Source organism: Leucopleurus acutus, assembly GCF_964270905.1.
Source record: "Leucopleurus acutus genome assembly, chromosome: 17".
NCBI classification, from domain to species: domain Eukaryota; kingdom Metazoa; phylum Chordata; class Mammalia; order Artiodactyla; family Delphinidae; genus Leucopleurus; species Leucopleurus acutus.
In genome coordinates, this window is record NC_139159.1 from 79,536,400 (window position 1) to 79,558,550 (window position 22,151).

Genomic DNA, 22,151 nt, shown 5'->3' on the forward strand with positions numbered 1-22,151 from the left:
TCATCGCGGCCTCGGGGTGCTGCGGGGGATCCACTCACCTGTTTTCTGGCTTAGCTGGTAAAGGAAACATTTGCGCAGGTCAGCATTATCCCTGAAGGTGAGCTGCAAAAGGGACCCGGATTTCTTCAATTTCTGCATGAGCCACAAGCCTAGAAAGACAAAAGCAAAGCCAAACCCACATCAAACGCATCAAACAAAAAGAAAGCAGAGAAGAGTGGGGGAAGATGACATTAAACTGATTTGTTAGCTAACTTAGGAATGAGAGCGTGCGAGGCAATCTAACAAATCCTTGGGAAGTCAGAGGGACATCTGTGTTCTTACGGACTGGTAGCGGGGATAGAAAATCTCATGAGACAGGCTTCAGGAGTCATGAAACTATCCAAACCCTTTGATTTTTCAGTCCCCTTCTATGAATCCAGCCTAAGGAAACTGTCCTTAGTACCGAAAGTATATAAGAGTGCTCCTTACAGATCCATTTAGGATATCAAAAAGCTAAATCCAACCTCTTTCGAAGTCCCTCCATTTACTATGGTTATGCTGACACTAACACGGGTGAGTATGAGCATTATGTCACAAGCACAAAGCAATGAATTTGATAAAAATGCAAGGAAGGTGGCGGTGTGGGAAGACGCGGAGTTAGCGTCTCCCCACAACTAGGGCGCCTGTCGGCTGCTGGTGGGGGCCTCTGACCCCCAAGGAGACGGGAGGAACCCCAGTGTGAACCAGTAGGACGTAGGGGGACCTAGGTGGGGAGGAGAAGTGGAGGCCAGACAAGATCAGCGCCGCTGAGGCCGGGGAGATCAGGAGAGGCAGGCGGGAGGGACTCTCCGGGAAGAGCGGGAGAGGAGCGGAGGGCGGTCGCCTGGGCCCACTGGGGCCGGGGAGCCTGCTGAGCTCCCAGGCTGCTCCCCTGCCCTCCAACGCCCACCCCCCAAGCCGCATTGGTCCTGGGAGGATAGGAGGGAGGCTGCAGAGATCAGGAGAGGCAGGTGGGAGGGGCCCTCCCTACCCACGACCCGAGAAGCAGGAGAGGAAAGGAGGGCATTTGCCGCACCCACTCGAGCCCAGGAAGCCTGCTAGGCTCCCGGGTGAGGTCCCCTGTCCTCTGCCACCAGGGTGGGGGGCACGCCTGGACCCCTTCTGTTCCTTGAGCCTAAGCCCCACCCCCATGGCCCCCCACCCACATTCACACCCACATGCACACCCCCATATATGTATATATATAATGTACATGTTTATAGACATATATAAACACATACACACATATACACATATATAAAATATATATGTTTACAGATAGGCATATGTATATATATATACATACACACACATCATGCATGTATCGATACTTATACACAAACATATACACATTAGCTTCATTTTACCAATAAGGAAACTAAGTAGCACAGAGATGAAACGTCTTGGTCAGAGTCTTCCTCGAGTGCCTGGGTTAGAGCTTAACCATAAGCTTGTCATGGAAGTGACATGATTCAAAGCCCATTGCTATAGACTGAATGTTTGTTTCCCCAAAATCCATACGCTGAAACTAACCCCCTCCACGTGATGGTATTTGAAGGTGTGGTCTTTGGAAGGTGTTTGGTCATGAGGGTTGGACCCTCGTGAATGGGATTAGTGACCTTAGAAAAGAGACCCCAGGGGCTCCCTTGACCTTTCTACCATGTGAGCACACAGTGTGAAGATGGCCGTCTGTGAACCAGGAAGCGGGACCTCACCCGACACCAAATCTGCCAGTGCTTTGATCTTGGGCTTTCCGGCCTCCAGAAGCGTGAGAAATAAATGTCTGTTATTTGTAAACCCCCCTTACCCAGTCTATGGCAACCTGTTACAGCAGCTTGCATGCACAGACACCCATGCTCTCTCTTCCCCACCACTATTTATCTTTATTCACAGAAAACTGAAGCAGAAGAGACCTTGCGGAACCTCCTGTCTCATCTCATTCAGCTCACAAACAAAATAACATCTTTCTGAGCCCAGGTCTCCTTCCACCATCTCACGCTTTGAAGAGGTTCCAAAGCCACAGGTTCCATCAAGAAGAGCATGTGTCTCTGGTTCCCCCTCCCCTGGGTCCTGAATGAACTCTGAGGAATGATGAGGCTGGAGAGAGTCTTACCTGTACTGACCAGGGTGCTGTTGTTGTACAGCGTCCCCAGGTGCGGCCCGGACAGCGACAGGAAGGTGTGGAGTTTGTTGAGGTAATACCGGAACCGGGGCCGCGTTAGGACCGATCGGATGATGATGTTGCCCAGAGAATGGCCGATGAAGCTGTCGAGAGACAGAAGGGGTCCACGTGAGTGACAGCAGGAGGCTGGCTGCCAGGGAAGTGCTGCACCAGGAGCGCCAAGGGGTGAGCCACCCTCCACCTCCCATGGGATTTAGGGGAACCGGCAGGGAGAAGGGGGGCCGCTAACTCATCCCCATCGGGGTTCTAAACGCTGGCCACGTGAAGCCCGAGGTGGGGCCTTTGCGAATGGAAGCTCTGAGGCCAGTGTGGTCAGAAGAGAAGTGTGGGAATCTTGGTGTTATTAGAGCACCCTCCTCCCCCCAGTTCTGGTCTCTACGCCTCCCTCAGTGCACCTGGGGGTTCTTTCTGAAATTCACATTGGAGCATTGAACCCTCCTGGTCATTCACAGGGTGAAACCCCAGCTCCTTAGCCTGGCTTACGAGGCCATTCATGTCCCGACTTCTGCCTGCCTCTCCAATTTTACTCATCCCTCGTTCACTCAGTACAGTTAGTGAGTTGCCTGCTCTCAGCCCACAGCACATGCTCTGCTCCAGCTGCACTGCTGCTCAAAGATCTCTGGATTCGACACATCATCACTTTCAAATTAAATGATTATTTATCAAAACCCTATTATATTATATATTATATTAGCTCCCTAGCTCTTCTCGTGTGCGTCCTTTTATTTTTACCTAACTCTGTAGGTCTCTGAAACCTCATCTGTTGAATAAAGAAGTGGTATCTTAGAGGCCTAAATAGGGTCACGGACGTTGAGGACTCACCACTATGTCCACATCTGCAAGTGCCTGAGAAACACAAGCTACTGACTATCACCTTAACCATCTCAATATTTACGCCAAGTTGCCTGTTACAGTGGAAGGACACACTTAGCACTGATTGAAACCCTTTTACGGGGCAGGCGACGCATCCCCTCAGGGCTGGTCCCACTTAACAGATGGGGAAACCGAGGCTCAGAGATGTAGAAAGCTTGTAAAAGGTTATATGGTAGAATCGGGACACAAACTTGTGAGTGTTAGAAGAACGAGAATTTAAAACCTAGGATATTTGTTTAAGTCCAATTCTCTTTCTACTGAGCCACACGGTGTTTATTCTCCTGCACACCTGCTGTGACAGATATGGGCGTGTCAAGCAGCCCTGGTACCCACTTCTGTTCTGAAAGTAATCTACCCCCTTAAAGGTCCCAAGTTAACTTATCCCATACCGGTATACAGACGGCATCATGCTGAACTTGTACACAGCAAACACGTAAAAGTGGCACCCCTCCCCCCAGCATTAACTACCTGTGGTTTCCTTTTACCTAATTCGCGATATGGAGAGGTTGTACAGCTGGATGTGCTGAATGATTTCATCCAGTAACCGATCGGTCATGGTATCAAAATCTGCAAACGTGTCCATCTGGAAGGAGAGAGAGGGAACGGCTACTGGGGAGGGCGTGGGGCCAGGCCGGGCCCCGTGCACAAGCCCATCTTCCTCCACTAAACACCACCGTGCGTCCTGGGGGCATGCCCACGCCTGACATTAGGGTACAAATCAGTATTCGACAACCAGAAAAGGAGCCCCCAATTGGGGCTCTCCAGGTCAGACCGTGGGTTCCCTCTTTGTGAGGCGACAATGGTGCCAACACTTCACAGAACGGTTGGGAAAAGTAAATGAAGAAAGACGCCAACTGCTCAGCGCATCGCAGATGCTCAAAGCGATCCTCTTTCCTCCTGCTCACGTTTATACCCCACGCACCCAAGGGCATGCCTTGTATAGAGCAGGTGTCAAAGAAAAGGCAACAGGACGGACCACTAAGAGAGGAGGAATGAGACTGTACCTCCCAGCGTTTGCTTGTTGATTATTCTCCGTACGATTCCCATTGTCAGTGGTCATGGGACCCTTTAGTTGTAAGTAGTGCTATGCCTCCAAAGAACACTTAGCTCATCCCTCTCAAGTCCATGGAATGGGACTCAATGACAACATTCCACCCAGCCCCCCCTCTTGGCCATGGAATCTCTCAGCTCTCATCTACCTTGACATCCCATTAAGGCTCCAGACCTGAAATGGCAAAGGCCCCATAGTCTACCTCTGACTATGAAAAGGTCATAATCCAGCTCCAGTGGTTACAAAGATGCCAGTGACAAACTCCTTCCCCAGTACAGACCCACGGATGCCCAATCATTTATGCTCTGAGCTGTCACTCAACCTATGACCTGTGAGGTCAAAAGGCCCAGTCACCTGACTCACATGTCCCCCCTTCTTACTATTTCCTCCTCCCAAAAGAAAACGAGCTCTCCAGACCTTCCAAGTGCCTGGGCAGTTTCCTTGGTGAAGTCCCCTCCCGTCTGTGTGGCCATAAACCACCACGGTGACCTTAGGAGGCTCAGGTAAGACACGAATCAGGGATTCTTTCCGTTCTGATGCTTTTGTTGTCATACCTGATTCTTTTCAGACATTAGGAAGTCCAGTTTTCCTCCAGGGAGCCCCAGTTCTATGAAAGTCTTTACCAGACGGAGGTCCGCACTGTTCCCTAAAAACGACAGATAACCCCACCACGGACCCACAATTAATCACGTAACAGCTGACACGCAAGGGATTTATTTCTCACTCCTTTCCGGTCCCCCTCCCATCTCCCGCTTTCTCAATAAGCTGATAATAAAAACAACTAAACACGTCCAATCCACTGGTCCCCGTGCTGCCCCCTCCTCCTGTCCACACAGGGTCAGGGCCTTTCTGGTATCCCTCCCTCAGGGGGATTATTCCCTGATCTATAAATACGTGGCTTGTGAACGTTCTGTACACAGGAACGGTGGAAGGCACGCCGCCTCTCCCTTCTTTGACAGGCAATTCTGTTTACTCAGGACATTCTGCAAGTGGTGTCACTTAATGATGACACACGGATGTGGCACAATGTGATATCTACAAGTCCCCCCTCAAGTCGCTTCCTTAATGCAGGACTAGTTCTGCCATTTACAGGTTGTCAGCAAGTAAGTCCCTCAAACAGGGGCATAGTTATGCGCAAGAGAGTAAGGATCACCCTTGGGAACCAGAGTCAGCAAGGGCAAGCTTCATCAGGGCAGAGGAAGAAGAGCTCAAGGACTTGAGGCTCTGCTGCCAATAGCAAAGCCACAAAGAACACACAGACTGCATCCCTGAAGCGAAAATCACGTGGAAAATAGTTGATATAACAGCATAAGCTTCTTGTTCAAGTATGGTTAGGGGTAAATTTCATGCAGGCCATGGGGTTCAGTGGTAGCTTAATGAATGTTTTAATCTATTCCTCAAAGGGATCCCTACAGAGTTGAAAGTCCAAAGCTGCTTATGTGGCTATATAGGTGACCTACTTTACCATGTAACCATCCTTTCAAAGCAGCTGGGAAACCAGAAGTGATATCGTTGACTACCAATTTTATACCCTTCTTTATGAAACCACCAAGGGATTCAAAAGAGGATGAAAACGCCATACAGAATATGGGAGAACTAAAGATGTTTGACAGACTCCTCCTAATTTTCAAGGATGACCCAATAGAAGGGTGACCCACGACGATGGCCCGTCAGAGCACATGCTCATACGCGCAGGGCTATAGTTATAAAATACTCCCATTCTTTTAGAAAATGTTTCTATTTTGTACTAAGTTAAATTTTGTTCATTCCTTTCATTTCTGACAGTAAAAGTTTGCTCTTTGGTCCTGTTCTTGTTTAAAGCTACCTAATGGCATTCTAGGTTGTGGCCTTAATAAATATGTATCAGGTGTTTCTGTTTAGCACAAGGAGTCTAAGGAAGGGATGACAGTGGGCCCCCCTCCTTCAGCTGTTGAGCAACAGAGAACTTTCTGCAACTTAAAACTTTCTCAAAAAATATGATTTGAGGGCTTCCCTGGTGGTGCAGTGGTTGAGAGTCCGCCTGCCGATGCAGGGGACACGGGTTCGTGCCCCGGTCCGGGAGGATCCCACATGCCGCGGAGCGGCTGGGCCCGTGAGCCATGGCCGCTGGGCCTGCGCGTCCGGAGCCTGTGCTCTGCAACAGGAGAGGCCACAATAGTGAGAGGCCCCTGTACCGCAAAAAAAAAAATATGATTTGATAATGTGTTCCACTGAGGACACTTACAAGAATATAAATCTTGGGCTTTGGGCACAATATGAAGAGTTGGGCAGATACCCATAACCATTACCAATTTCTTCAGTTCTCTGTTAACATCAATATAGCCTCGTAAGTGGAATGTAACCAATGGATCCTGTAAAACTCGGCAAAGTTTAAACATATGGACGTGGAACTAGAGAAATCACCTTCAGAAGAAACGTGTGCTCTGTTATTGGTTGTCTCTTTGACGATTTTATGCCCAAGTGACAATGCTGTGATTGGCGGCTCCGTTTTCTGACAAGCACAAATATTGCAGAAGCTGGCCTATCTTTATAGCATCCCTCTTCTCCCACTTGCAGGATGGAGTCTGACCAGATTTCTTAGTTTCACAAAGAGATTGAGAGGCTTATCTCGTTTTAATTTAATATCAGGTAAGTAAGAGATGCACACTGGTCATGCAAGGCCATAGATCCTGTGTTAAAAATACACAGGATGAGTGAGAACGTTATTCTTTGTCTTTCTGGAGGTCCTTCTGATTGGAAGCCCCAGTTAAAAACAAGCATGTTTTCAACAGCTTAATACTTCTGCAAAGAGAAAGTGAGTGTCAAGCTCAAAAAAGTCTTCCGACAATGGCACACATCAAACTTCAGCAAACTTATTTTGTTTATATTAATTATTTTTAGTATGACTCTTTGTGTGTAGCGCGTTGAGTCTAGTATTTAATTTGAGGTGTGATTTGAAGTTTATTTTTTTCAATAAATACACTCAAAAAGTATGCCCATTTCAGTACAAATTTTGAAATTATAGTACAAGGTACATGGGTAGAGTAAATAAGGGGAAGGGAAATGTGTGAACAGCTGAAATTTGTGAAGCACTGAAGTCAGTGCAGAGAGAGGAAAGCTCACCGGAAAGAAAACCCAGTGTTGAGAAAGACACAGTGGTGTGAAAGGGTCCCTGTCCGTGGAGATGGGAGTGAATTGGTGCAGCTGGAAGAGGGGAGAGCAGAAAGGGCAGGAGATGAGAATGACAAGGATCAGATATAAAGAATATTTTATGCTGGGAATTTTCGAAGCTTTTTAAAATAGGAGTTCATTTTATCTTATTTTCTGAGAGCTACAAAGAGCTTCCATCCCAGTGATGGAACGACCGGACCTAGTAAGATTTTAAGAAGACGACTCAGGGATGTGGAGGGAGGTTCGGGCTGGGGGAGAGATGAGCTTGTTGGTAAAAGGCAAAATGAAACCATGGGCTCCGGAGCCGGACAGATGGGTTTTAATCCTGACTCAACCACGTTAGCTGTGGGACCTTCTACAAGTTACTCAGCTGCCCTCTTAGTCAGTTTCCCCACTTATAAATGGGGGTGATAATAGCAGCTACTCTGCAGGGCTATTGTCAGGATCAACCACGTTAATAAATGTTAAGTATCTAGAGTGGTCCCTGGCCCCTGGTGAGTGATGTATACATGCTGGCCATCATCAAAGTCATCACCACCATCATCATCATCATCATCATCATCTGGAATGATGATCTACCCCTGGATTCTCTGACACTTCACTAAATAGACCTGTTGACTTAGCGTCCCAGCATGCAATGCGTATAGCCAGGCGTTGATGTGGACAATTAAATGCATTAGCCCCAAGAGTGAGGAAAATTAAGGATATTAACAAGAGCGTGTCACAGAAGTGAAGCCCATCACCATTCCCTATTTGATCATCATAAGAAGAATGTGACCACCGGTTTTGCTACTCATCACCACTGAAGCCCCAGAGGAGCCCTTTCACTCCTCTGACCCTTAGTTATACATTAGAATCCATAAAAGTGGAAGTGATTTATTCATTCCATTCATTCCTTCATCGCATTAATTCATTCATTTGTGTATTTCATTAACTCAACATATTTTTTTGCCAGAGAGATCTTTTCTTTGAGAGCAAAGCCATGCCATTTTCCTAGATCCAGCCTACTTACTAATGTTCCACAGTCGCTAATTGAACATTTGTTGAACAAGTCCCTAAACTAGATTAATTCATGAATATGATAATTCGTCTATAGCACAAAACTTTGAGGAGGAAACCCTTGTAGAACTCACCATCCAGGCCATGGACACAGACTACCAGGTGAATCCCATCTTCCAAATTTTCTTCCTCTTCCTCTGGTGGGAAATACGGTATGTCAGAAGCTAGTACAGATGAGTCACTGTACAGAAATCCATCAATCTTCAGTTCTTTTTTAAATTTTTCTTTGGCCTGATAAAAACTGGAGAATACACTAATTAATCATGAGCCGAGCTGTGTGTTCCACGTTGAACAGGAGATGCATTGAGCTGGGATGCAGGAGTGATGGACAACTACAAGGAAGTATCGGCCAAGCGACCAAGGCTGAATGTGGGACCTCATGGGAGATGCTAGTGAAAGAAGGCTTGTTCTGAACAACGAGGCAGAAGAGTGACCCAGGAAAACCAAGGGCTGTATTGATCTGGGTTCTGCAGATGTGGTTCCTGCATTGAATAGAACCTCTAAGGTTCCCTCCAGCTCCAAGGATCCACAAAATCTTGAAGCGATCTTCCGGGGGTGAGAGTTTATTAACCCGCTTCCATGTACTTCTCCAGCGTCATCCGCTAGCCTCCAAAGAGAACACATTTCTCATAAAGTCCCTGCATGAATTATGCCTCTTGTCTTTACTTCCATGCCTTTGTGCATTTGGGTCTATCTGTCTGAAATTCCTTTCCCACCTGGTTATCCTGTTCTTTGCCTGGTTACCTGACAAGGTGGTTAAGACCACGGACTCAGGAATCAGACTGCCAAAGTCAGAATCCCGGCTGAGACACTTACTAGCTGTGCACCAACTGCTTTATAACCTCTCTGCATTCAGTTTCCTCATTTGTAAAAGGGGAATAACACCTGTATCGAATTCATAAAGTTGTCTTTGCCTTGTTGTATTAAGTGATATAATCTATTCAAAATGCTTAGAACAGTACTTGTAACAGATTAAATGTGAAAAAGGAGATGTGATCGATTACCAGCCATATCACCATCATTATCATCAACATGGTGTCTCATATTTTCTCCTCAGCTTAGGTATCATCTCTAAAAAGCTTCTCATGGCCACAATCTCTGTTCACACTCACTGCCCCACAGCCAAATGAGGTCCTTCTCTTTCTGGTTCAGCTGTGCACACATGAACCATCCCATTTACTCAACTGCCCTCATTTGCTTCTGTCATCTCCCTGTCTCCTTATTAGACTGAGAGCACAGTTACAACCAGGACAGCACTGGCCAGGCACTGGACAGTGCCTGCTATGCACTGGTTAAACTGACGACATGGGCGTATAATAGGCACTTAATGGTCTTTATAAAACATGGGATCCAAAATTTACCTGCCTGTGCAATTTCTTTGGGGGATAACTTTAATGTGTAACTGTTTAGCATTTTTTGAACAAGTGAATGAGATGGGATGTTTTGATTAAGTGATTCCATACTATACTTAATCAAATACATAGTTTATAGGTGAGGGAGTAATAGGAATACAAACCCAAGACAAGGATAAAGGGATGGACTCTGGCATTTCAAAAGGAGCGATAAACTTAAGAACCACACAAAAGGGGCTTAGGAAGAAAATCTGAATTAGGCCTATTCCCAAAAGGTTCTCAAAGAAATGTGCCAAGACGGAGGTACAATGACACTCATAAGATAGTTGTTCATCATAAGAAAAACTGAAGAAAAAACATTCATGGTTTATCTCTAAAGGATCTTGTTAACAAAATCATGGTACATTTATACAATGGAATATTACACTAAAATGGTAATGCAAAAATAGATTTATAAATATATAAAGACGTTTCCAATATATTAAGTTGGAAAAAACTTAGAGTTTGTCAAGAATTGTCTTACTTTTGCAAATTAATAGCATATACATAGAGGTGCACATAGGAAGACGTATAGATGAACTTACACAGGGGCTATATTTGAGATGGGCTTATTGGTGATAGTTTTTACTTCTTTACACTACTCTACATTCCTGACGTGTATGATAAGAATGTAACACTTTATTTAAGCCAGAAAATAGCTGATATCACAATTTTGAAATAGTACGCCTGAAATTGAGAGAGATGTGGAAGAATCTCAAAGATGGTGCTGGTGTAGGTAAGCCACCAGCACACCTACCTGAACATCCTTTCACTGACTTCCTCTTCCAACTTGCTGGAATGATTCGGAACACCTCCGAAGGAACCCAAAGGTTGATGAGTGATGGGAAATGGGGTCTGTTTGGAAGAGAATCCAGCCCTGCCAGGGGTCTCCTTGGGCACAGACGAGAAAGGGAGACAGGTGGCAGTGCACGACATGGATAAGTTGACGACCTCGACAGCTTTCAGGCTGTCCAGAGAGAAGGTCTCTGCAGAGGTCACGTGGGACAGCATGACGGAGGGGCCTGCCCTCGGCTCCTGGTTTCCTGTAGCTTGGGAGTGAACGGAGTGAGTGCCAGTGGAGCACGCAGCGCCTGCTTCACGTCCATCCTCTGGGACGGCGTTAGGTCCTCTACTAAGTGCTGTATCATCAATGACGCCAGGTGAGCTGCTTCGCTCACCTGCTGAATCCAGGTTGATGATTTCGGCAGCTGACGTACAACTCACTTCAGGCACCTCACGGTGGGTGAAATGCTCAACGTCCAAGATGCTGCTGTTGGAAAGAGCTCTTTTCCCCACATTAGAGTCTTTAGGCATGCGCTCTGGGGTCTCCATGAGTTCTCTAGGAAAAGCTCTGTACCTAGGGGTTTCAAGTGCTGGGATGCGTGGTATTTTTAAACTCAGACCTTTGGTTTCAAGCCCTGGAGGGTTATCGGTCCTGCCATCAAGACAACAGGGTCCTTGACGATCAAGCTGGTCCTCTTTACCTTTGGGGATATCTATGTAACCAGGGCCCTGCTGGCCGTCAGCATCTGAAACTACCTCCACGAGGGAATGGTGAACCCCAGCATTACTCAGTTGAAGGCGGTGTCCGGAGGGATCCGTGCTCCTGGTGTGCACAGCTGAAGTCTCAGGAAGACCTCGCCCTTGCTGCAGGGAGTCCGCACCTTCAGCAGACTCCTCGGGGCTACTGATTTGGGGCGCAGAGACAGACTTGGTCAGTTTGGTGAGCGCCAGTTCCCTTTCCTCTTCCTCAAAAGGCAAAGAGCTAATGGAGGTGAGAGAGGCCTGGATCCCACTCGGCAAACTCGTATTGCTCTCTGTGTGTCCGCCCTCTAAGGAGTTCCTGTGTAGGGCATGTCTTCGAACCAGCTGGTGCAAGACATCCCGGTCACTAGGTAACTCCTGGGCTCTGCTCCGAGCCTCGGACCAGGCAACAGAGCTTGGTTCACTCTCGATGCCTGAATCAGAGATGATGGACGAGGATCTCTTGATGACCCCAGATAGGACGGACACTCCCTCCCGCTCCTCTGAGTGCGGGTCCTCTGGGGAAGCCTTGACATCCAAGGGATCCCTCAAAGAAGAGCTGAGTGGATCACAGGGCTCCGAGGGGATGAGCTTCAGACTTAGCACCACCTTGCTCCCCTGGTCTGCTCCCTTTCCAAGAGTACTTAACTCATGGAGTGTGGTTTTCTCTGAAGAGCTGGCATCGTGATGACCTCCACCTGCCACCCCTTTGCTTAGCTCAGTTCTGTCTAATTCATAGTTATCTCGAGAGCACCCACTCTCGTGCTGGGTACTGGTGACCGCTGCGGGGTCAGCTCTGCAGGGGTTCTTATTGCTAGAATTCACATCCATGTAGGTCAGTGCTGGGGCCTGGTCATCCTCTGGACCAGGACTCCTCCTGGGCAGGTCCTCATCTGTCGGCGGCTGCGTTCCAACATCAGACCTTTGGCCAGTCCGACGTTCATCTTCAGGCAAACCTGGTTTGTTCTGGAATTCACCAATTGTCAGATACACCTGAGATTCCGAGCACACGTCTGTATGACTCGGTGTGGTGACATTCTCATTTGGCCCTGGACATCTAATAACCTCTTCATTAGAGTCCATTTGGGGTGGTTTCATGGTGGGCAAGACAAGGTCTTCCCTCAAAGATGATTTTCTATTTACAATATGGTTCTCCTCTCTGTCGTTTAGATTCAGTATTGCGGGACTTGTTGCTGCAACATCAAAACTAGGGTACTCACTCAAATTATGCCCTACAAAAAGAAAAAAAGAAAGAAACATGTGTTATACTTTAAGGATCTACATTCATGGGGCTTCCCTGGTGCCGCAATGGTTGAGAATCCGCCTGCCAACGCAGGGGACACGGGTTCGATCCCTGGTCTGGGAAGATCCCACATGCCGCGGAGCAACTAAGCCCGTGCGCCACAACTACTGAGTCTGCACGCCGCAACTACTGAAGCCCACATGCCTAGAGCCCCTGCTCTGCAACAAGAGAGGCCACCGCAATGAGAAGCCTGCACACTGCAACCAAGAGTAGCCCCTGCTCACCGCAACTAGAGAAAGCCCGCGCGCAGCAACGGAGACTCAACTCAGCCAAAAAGAAATAAATAAAATAAACACATTTATTAAAAAAAAATCTACACTCACGAATTACCCAAATGCCTGATTGTATAATAAAGAGTTTGTCTGGACTTTGTTCCTGCTTCCTGGGAGATATCCTCTAAATTCTTGGAATTTCCCAAGCGATAGGAATGTCAGCTATTCAGGGTGGATCCTGAGCTAGTGATAACGAGGTGACTCATGGTGAGTCCCCTGACAGTCTGCGTTGAGGAGGTGACTCAGGAGGGGGGCTGGCCATGCCAGAAAGCCCGACCACGTGACTAGCTGACCGAGGATTTGAACCAGGTGACATCGGTACAACCTCCGGGGAGGAGAGATGGGCTGGGGATTGACCTCCTTCACGCGGCCCATGATTCCATCAGTCACGCCTACATTATGCAACGCAGTAGGAACTCTAGACATGGAGGATTGACTAAGCTTCCCCGGTGGGCAATGCACATTCATATAACAGGAATAGCAGTCCTGGGGGCATAAAAGTTTCCTGTTTGGGACCCTTCCAGACCTCGCCCTATGATTGGCTGGTCTTTATTTGTATCCTTTCTAATAATACTGTAATCATAAGTATACCCCTTTCCTGAGTTCTATGAATTGTTCCAGCAAATTACCAAACCTGAGGGGGTCATGGGAATCCCTGGATTGGTAGCCAGTTGGTCAGAAGTCTGGGAGGCCTGAGAACCCCTGAGCTTGTGGCTGAGTTGTGAAGGAAGGACAATCGTATCAGAGACTGTGCCCTTAACCTGTGAGGTTTGACCTAATACCGGATTATCAGTGTCAGAAATGTGTCACACTAATGCAAAAGCTGCCACCGATTATAATTCTTGATTTACCTTTTACTTAGTAAAAAACCATTTTGAATAATTACCACTTACAAATAGTAAAACATTTACCCATCTTGTGTACAGTATTTACAGAGTATAGAGAATGCTTTGGAGCCAGGAGCCCCTGGTCTTCAATCCTGACACTTGACACTTGCCAGCTGTGAGACCTCGGACAGTTAGAAAAAAACAATAAGCCTTTTTCCTAGTTGAATACATTTTCTTCTCGGGTGGGCAGGTTCATAGTAACCAGTGGGCCTCACAGCCATAGCTCAGAGCAGACTTCTGATATGAAATGGACACATGGGGAAGACAGATTTCTGCTTTCTGACGGGAAACACTGCCAAGCTTGAGCTCCGTAACCAGGGCAATTATCGTACACGGCACTCAGACCACAAGAGGCTCCCAGGTTCGCTTTGGTCTTTATAGCAGGGTGGAGGCGCGCCAAAGTGTGACCTTCTTTTTCTTACTTTTCTTGCGGGTAAACTATTATGTCTCTCATTCTCTCCCCTGGTCTCTTTTCTCTTCTATTTCATTCCCCGCCTCCTTCTTTTATTTTCTTTCTCTCTCTCTCTCTGCCCCCCCCTCCCAATATGCATAATTGGGATAAGTGCCTATAACACAGCTCTTTTGAGAAAGCTGTATGATAGATTATTCAATTTTCATATACACCAAACACACAAAAAAGGGGACTGGCCTTTTATTTTCTTTAAACAGTTTAAAATCTTCCATGCAATTTTAACGAAGTTAAATGAATATAATCATTATTAACATTATCATGGAGTAAACCATTGAGACACTTACTTAAAAACTACATGGAGCTTTTAGACATCATCATCTCATCCTTTGAGTGAAATTTAAGATTGGGTCAAGGATTAGAACAAAGATTGTGAAGAATGAATCTCTTCCTTCCCTGGACATGTTCTTTGCATCTTGAGACACTGGGCAAATTTCCCTTCCTCTGGGGAACTGTCTCACACCCTAGAGCAAGTTAGACATTCTCTGTTGCAAATTCCTAGTGTCTCCTCTACACACATGTAGTGTAACACATCTACCACCAAACCATGATCCATGTGGGCATGGCTTGTTCCCCTGGAGAGAAGAGTTTGTGTTTTATAAGTATCTATATCCCCAAGGCTAGCATCCTGGCTACTTCACAGCCAATGAATTGTGTCCATAGAATGAATTGAGAATAGCTCAGAAATGCAGAAGAACAATGACTATTACTCTCATCGACTGTTTGTGCCGGTGTGAAAAACACAATTTCAATATTATTTAGTCCTACAAATGGTAGACTGACATATCCTATGTGCAAAGCCCTATACTGGGCCAAGGTTTAGAGAGAGGGAAAGTGGGGATCAGTTATAATAGTGAACCACTCTTTGTCTTTATGGGATTTTCAAAATATTGGGAAACAAACATGGTACAGGACAACTGGGTCTCCTACCAAAACATGTGGGTTGTATGCTGGAAAATACGAATTGAGCTTCTTCATAAAAGGAGACAATGGGTCAACCTAAGTAGGGAGGGTAGTGTGCGCAAAGGCCCAGGAGTCTGGGCGGCATAGTCTGCAGGTGTTGGTTGGATCCCACGTGGACGCAGCAAGAGTGAACAGAGGAAGTGGGGGAAGGGCATGAGGTTAGACAGGAAGAAAGAGCCCACAATATGGATGAACTTGAGTGCCTCGCAGGAGTAAGGAGTCTGGTCCTTATATTACAAGTAACAGGTGGATTAGTGGGTTCTTGAAACAAAAAGGAAAGATTTATCATAGACAGTTAAGACAGGATATAGGAAGCCCAGTGAGGAAGTAGACTGTCGAAACAGCTATTTTAATTTCACTACTACAACTATGGGAAAAATGAGAGTAGCAAAGGATTTGATTCACAGAGGATGGATTTAGACTCAGATACTAACGGTATTAGTTGACATGCATTCGTAACTTCCTCTGTGCCAGTGGACGAAACTATCCACTGCTCCCAGTAGCCTATGGAGTAGAAACCACAACCCCTGTTGCCCAATTTCATACAGTTACTAGATGTTGGCAAAAAAAAGTTCAAATCCAGGCAATCTGGCCAACTTAAGACCTTAGGAAAACAGCCCAATTGCCTTGGGACAGGAGAGCGAGGGGGTGGGTGAGGGAAGGGATTACAGATCATATAGACAGAATTTGCAAGTTCCTGGTACAGGTTAAGTATTCCAGCCACAGTCCTACAGCACACCACGAAGAAACATTACAATTTTAGTATGAAAACGAAATTCTTTTCTTTCCCTTTTTCCACTACACTAAAAGAATGGAATACAAACCCAAAAACTTCATTGCAAATTATAAAAATTAAGGCCACCAAGCCCTTGAGGAATAAGAAAATAATTCTTTATTTGCTAATACTTTTGCTCCAGGATTAAAGCGTCACCAAAGTAAAATGTAAAACAGCAAGAACCTCAAGAATAGCTTTGGGAAATAGACTCACAGACATAGAAAACAAACTTAGGGTCACCAGAGGGGAGGAGGAGAGAGATAAATTAGGAGGTTGGGATTAAAATATGCACACTACTATATATAAAATAGATAACCAACAAGGACCTACTGTGTAGCACTGGGAACTATACTCAATATCTTGTAATAACCTATAACGGAAGAAAATGTAAAAAAAGACTATATATATTTACATAGATATGTGTATATATAACTGAATCACTTTGCTGTACACCTGAAACTAACACAACATTGTAAATCAACTACTTCAATAAAATTTTCAAAAAAAAGAATATCTTTGCGGTTTAAGCATGGATATAGGTGACTCTGTAAAAGTAGTTTTGGGGATGGTGATGGATCAGATGAGAGGTGTGTGAGGGAAGCCTTGGGGAAGTATTCAGGCCTCTGAGAGCAACTGCCTCGGGGTTCTTCCAGGGAGATGTGATAAATGCTGGGGTCCTAGCCTCAGCCAGTCCCATGTCCAAAGCACATAACAGAAGTTGTAAAGCAATGCCGGTCCTAAAATGCTCTGTAGATGTGGACAGTGCATGGCTTCCAGGGACCTGCGCGGGCAGATGGCCCTAGAAAGACCTCCCCTAACAATGTCTTGCCGCTGTGAAACACTAGGGCAGTGATGTGATGGGCAGTAGAGAGGGTTGTCAGGGAGCCCCAGAAAGGCTGAGATTGACTTTCCAGCTAAAGCTGCAGGAGGGATGGGGCTCAGCTGAAATAAGGTTGGTTTATAAAAAATAAAGCTATGTGATAGTATATAGAGCACATGTGAGCTGGGGGACTGAGATGTATACCCACTAGAGTACCTATGAATATGCATGTAAAAGGAAGACTGGAAGGTGATCTGAAGTCTAATAATGATAGTATTAGGGGGTCTGATAGTGGGTGCTTATTTTAAATATCTTCTCTGACTGTTCAAATTTTCTGTAGTTCAATCATATAACTACAATGAAGATCAACATATGTACATATGTACACAGACACACACACACAGTCTCAATCCAATGTTCTGAGCTTTTTTTTTTCTTTCAATATATATATATATATGCCAAATTTTACTTATTTGTTTATTTATTTTTTACCTTTATTGGAGTATAGTTCATTTACAACATTGTGTTAGTTTCAGGTGTACAGCACAGTGACTCAGTTATACATATATTCACTGTTTTATTTTTTTGTTTAGATTCTTTTCCTATATAGGCCATTAGGGAGTATTGAGATCGTTGTGAGCAGCTGGTTGGCTGCCATCTCTGGAGCTCACAGCAGTCAAGCCGTCATACAGAGCGTAGACACTAGATGTCAGGGTACAACCGAAAACCGAATAACATCCTTGGTTTGCAACGTTGCAGCCCTTGGAAGTCACCTAGACTTTTTTACACATCCTACAAATCTCAGATTGCAGAAACTCTGAAATTTAAGGGGCCCCTCCTTTAATGATGGGCACCCCAATAGAAGGGTTTAAAAAATATTTTGCCCAGAGATGACAAGCCGACACGGGCTTTGGCACTGCAGTGACTCGGCTTTGAATGCTGGCTTTTACAAGCTGGGTCATCTTGGATTAACATTTACCCTCTTTGTGCCTCAGTTTTTCTCTGTTAAATAGACTTCTGAGGTTGTTTATAGGGTTAAAGAGAGAAAGCTCATAAAACCTCCAGCATAGGGGCTGGCATAGTTTGGTCCTTTAAGGGATCATGGGTCTCTTTCAGCTCTGTCATTTGTACGAGCTTGTTGTGTTTCCATGAGCAGGGCTGTGCAGGGGACAGGGAACGGACATTCTCTCTACAGTTTGCACTAGGCTCCTTCCAGGTGATGGAGCAGTTCATTAACAAACTCTGTGCAGCCCCAGCAAAACAGATTGCAATCTGCACGCACACACACACACACACACACACACACACACACACACACACACGTTACCTCTTCCCCCTGAAGTGAGCTGTTCATCCACTAATCCATATATTTATGTGCCCACTTTCTCAAATACTTTACCTGGCTCGTTCCATAAAGCAAGCACCGCATAGGAATGTCAACCGAATGCCATTTAGGTTCAACCAGAAATGAATTTATATTTGAATTGTACATTTGAGATAAGAAAAGATCTCCATCTGACTCTCAGGGGACTCTGGTGAGGGGGAGAATTTGGTTCCCATCTTACAGGTGAAAACACTGAAGCACTAAATACAATTCCACCCCAGGAGTCCAAAAGGGAGTCTTTACTAGAAGTGTCCTTGGCTTCCATTGCTTTGTCCATTCACGGCAACAAAGTCATTTCCAATAACAAGCTTAACCTTAGCTCTTGCTTCTCCTCTAGGAACTGACAAATACTTCATTGATTTGTTCCCATGGCTGCTGGGATGTAAACAGAGCAACTGATGGGAACCTAGTGGCAAGCCCTACCCTTGAGGTTTCCAAAGCAAAAAAGAAGACACACCTGTGGCAGGGCAGTCCACATATCTGTCCTCGAAGATAACGGGCAGAGTGTTCCAGTCGCCGTCAATGTCCAGACACTCTGCGGGGAGCGGGGGCATGGTGGCGAGGTACTCTGAATTCCGGACATCCAGAGACAGCTGGCTGTGGGTCTGAATCCTGGGGAACACAGACCCGATGAGCATTCAAGGAAGATTTAAAGGTTTTAAACTTACTGTTCCATCCCTCTTATCCCAAGACAGCATTCAGAAGATGTTCAGTAGACTCTAACAATTGTCATCTGTCTGTCTCCCCTCCCTTTCTTCCCAGCTACCTACCCAGCCCCCAAAGCCCTAGTCTGCTTTGAATCAGAACTGCTCTGGGTGCTGACACGGATTGTGTGTTTAGGCAAAACACCAGGGCATTTAGCACATACCAATTAGTAGAATGTAATAGATACCATTCTAGTGGAATGTACGCTGAGTTTCTAAATGGCTAGGAATCGTAAATTCGTGTTTTGGAGGAAACACCTAAATCTATATATACTTTACTCCTATTCTCTAACTACCTATTGCACTTAGGGTCTTAATCATATTTGGTGGCATCTGAATTCAGAACCATCTAAAATTGCCTTTTTACTGCTTGCTGTGTGGACAACAGGATCCTTGATTAGGGTATCAATTCCCCTAGCTCAGGAGCCATATTTCTGGTTTCCTGCCTGTAGGATTTTAAAAGCCCCCTTGTTCCTCCTCCATGACCCAGATATCACTCCACGAGTAGCGATATGATTCCAGAATTGGAAATAAATAGTATTCCTAGTTCAAAGGCTGGGCTGGTGGAAAACGTTTACTCCCTTCTGCTCAAGTCCCTGCAAAATGGCAAGAGTTTATTTTTCCCCCATGAAGGGAAAATTATTCACAATCCATCATTTTTCTCCATGCCAGCTCAGTCACTCTTGCCCAAGCGAAGATGACGCTCTTATCGGGTTGGTGAGTTTGGGAGAAGAATTGAGCACGCATAGCTACTTTCTGTCTGTCTGTCTTTCTGTCTCTTTGTCCAACTGCAGACGTTTGTAGAGCAGCCTGACTCTGGAAGTCCCAAACTCACTCTCCAGCCCTTTAGATTATCTGCCCGCAGAGAACAGTTCTGTAGCTGTGGAACGTTGCACAGGCCAGGGCAACTTCTGTAATCCAGCATCCTCAGTAAGAAATATGATGAAGGACATATACGTACATATGCTATTTTATATATGTATATTTAACATAAATATTAAATGTGTATATTTCATTTGCCTCTTATTTCTCAATGGGATTTTAACCTATGAAAGAAAAAGAGAAGCAATTTATTCTCTCCCTCAAAGCCATGAAGGCCGTTGCAAATTCATCATTCTTTGGACCTCTGTCTGAATATTTAAACGGAATTTTGTTGCAATCAGTTCTGCACTTCTCAGCTATCATCAATTTTTGGTCCAGTTTTCAGCTTATTCACAGAGTATATTGATTGAACACCAACGTGCATAGGATGGTGTGCACAGGGTAGGGAGTAAACCTAGAGGATTGAAACTTGATTCTGGACCTTAGGAACTTATAGAGTCATGAATAAGTTAGGTGGTTAATCAGGTAATTATAATACAACAGGATAGGTGCTGGAGAGTCAGAACTAAGTTATTTCAGGCAGGGAGTTCTCTCTTGCTGGAATGTAGCATACAGACATTGTGAATGTGACCACACACCTCAAACAATGCTTCTCACGTGTTAACAAATAACTAAAAATTCCAGGGCATGTACGCTACGAGCTACCACCTCACACCTGTTAGGGTGGCTGTTACTGGAACAAACAAGCGTTGGTGAGTATGTGGAGAGGCTGAAACCCTTGTGCCCTGTTGAGGGGAAGGCAAAATGGTGCAGCTGCCGCGGAAAACAGTATGGAAGTTCCTCAAAAACTTCAAAATAGAGATACCATATGAGCTGGCAATCCCACTTCTGAGTATTTATCCCAAATAATTGAGATCAGTATATTTAAGAGATATTAGCACTCCTATGCACATAACAGCACTATTCGTAACAGCCAAGATATGAAAACAAGCTCACTGCCCATGGACAGATGAATGGATAGAGAAAATGTGGGACAAAGGAATATTATTCAGCCTCGAAAAAGGAGATTCTGCAATCTGTGACAACAGGGATGGATTTTGAGAATATTACGCTAATGATGCCAGTCACAGAGGGACAAACACTGCATGACTCCACTATACATGAGGCGTCTACACTAGTCAGATTCCTAGAATCAAAGAGGGGAGGGGTGGTTGCCACGGGTTGGGAGAGGGGAAAATGGAGAACTGCTCATCACAGGGCATAAAGTTCCAATGAAGTAAGATGAAGTGCTGGAGCCAGTTCATATTGGCTTGCAAGAGCCAGCTGTTTACATCTCTTCCTGAATCCACATTCAGTGCTAACACATCCCTGGCTTGAAATTGACTATGGTGGGAGCATCAACACGTGGAAATTGGCAAACACTACAGACTGGAGGTTTTTTGGTTTGTTTTTGCTTTCCTGAGAGCGAGATGTGAAACATTTATGAGGACCCTGGCCATACCTCTTCTCATAATTTTCTAGGTCTTTACCTTGATGTGTTTTTCTTTACTGATCACTATCTGAAATGATATCATGTACTTCTTGCCTGTCTCTCCACTAGAATGAGTGACCCATGGGGAGAACATCTTTATTCTGTTCCCCAGTGTCTATGTGAAGAGCAAACATTTGTGTAAGTCATCAGGCATCACCTAACTCTTTCTGAGCGGAGTCTGCAGCTGCCCCAGGTCGGGTCCTGTGCATGGATGTTCTCATGTGATCCTCACAGCTATTACCCTACCCATTTTAAGGAAACAAGACTAGGTGAGCTTCAGGGAAAAAACAAACAAACAAACAAACAGAAAATTAATTCTCTCAAGGATCTGCTGCGAGTAGAGGAGCAGGATTTTGAACCCAGGTCTCCCGGACACCATATCATCTGTACTTTGTACAAGTGGTTGTCATTCCAACAAAACTCTTCCAGGACGCTAGCTGCCTACGTGTCTGTCACCTCCTTGTGTGTTCACACTCCTTGGGAACGCAGCCAGGGCCTGGCAGTCTGAGGTTTACGTATCGTTGTGGTGATTTGGAATCAGATGTCCTGCAGTAGTCTTGAATTGCAGTGCTTTGCTCAGTGGTCCTCAAAGTGATGCTTATATTTGCCAAATTAACTCTCCCAATTTTCATTTTAAAAAATACAGTTGGTTCTAGCAGGGGGCTGGACTGAATGAATGAATGCATGAGTGAGTGACTCTAGATATTTCTAGAAAAGCCATTTTAACATGAGATATGTTTTCTTTGGTGCCCCTCTCAATTTCAGAATCCATGAGGCAAACTTCAACATTGCTGTAACTTTCCAACTAGAATTAAGTGTGGGGAGAAAATAAGGTTATAAAGATGAAGGTGAAAAGATCTTCGCGTCTGTCCTACGTGAGGGATGGATTTCAAGTGTTTCTCCTGCTGGATTTACTATAGCATCTCAAACATTATTCCATCCACATTTAGTTTGGAGGCAAACGTACTATTCA

The 22,151-nt window shown here is 45.4% G+C and overlaps 1 protein-coding gene across 1 annotated transcript in view; it reads right to left on the bottom strand.

Annotated features, from left to right (window-relative positions):
* The window catches only part of FAM135B (family with sequence similarity 135 member B), a gene marked incomplete at both ends in the record, with an annotated part of 162,335 nt that overhangs the window by 2,355 nt on the left and 137,829 nt on the right, over nt 1–22,151 (bottom strand). Inside the window, 7 exons of the mRNA XM_082858983.1 lie at nt 39–149; nt 2,132–2,283; nt 3,559–3,656; nt 4,679–4,770; nt 8,408–8,574; nt 10,482–12,480; nt 18,579–18,733. Of these exons, the coding sequence (XP_082715109.1) occupies nt 39–149; nt 2,132–2,283; nt 3,559–3,656; nt 4,679–4,770; nt 8,408–8,574; nt 10,482–12,480; nt 18,579–18,733 (2,774 nt within the window). The remainder of the gene's footprint in view (nt 1–38; nt 150–2,131; nt 2,284–3,558; nt 3,657–4,678; nt 4,771–8,407; nt 8,575–10,481; nt 12,481–18,578; nt 18,734–22,151) is intronic.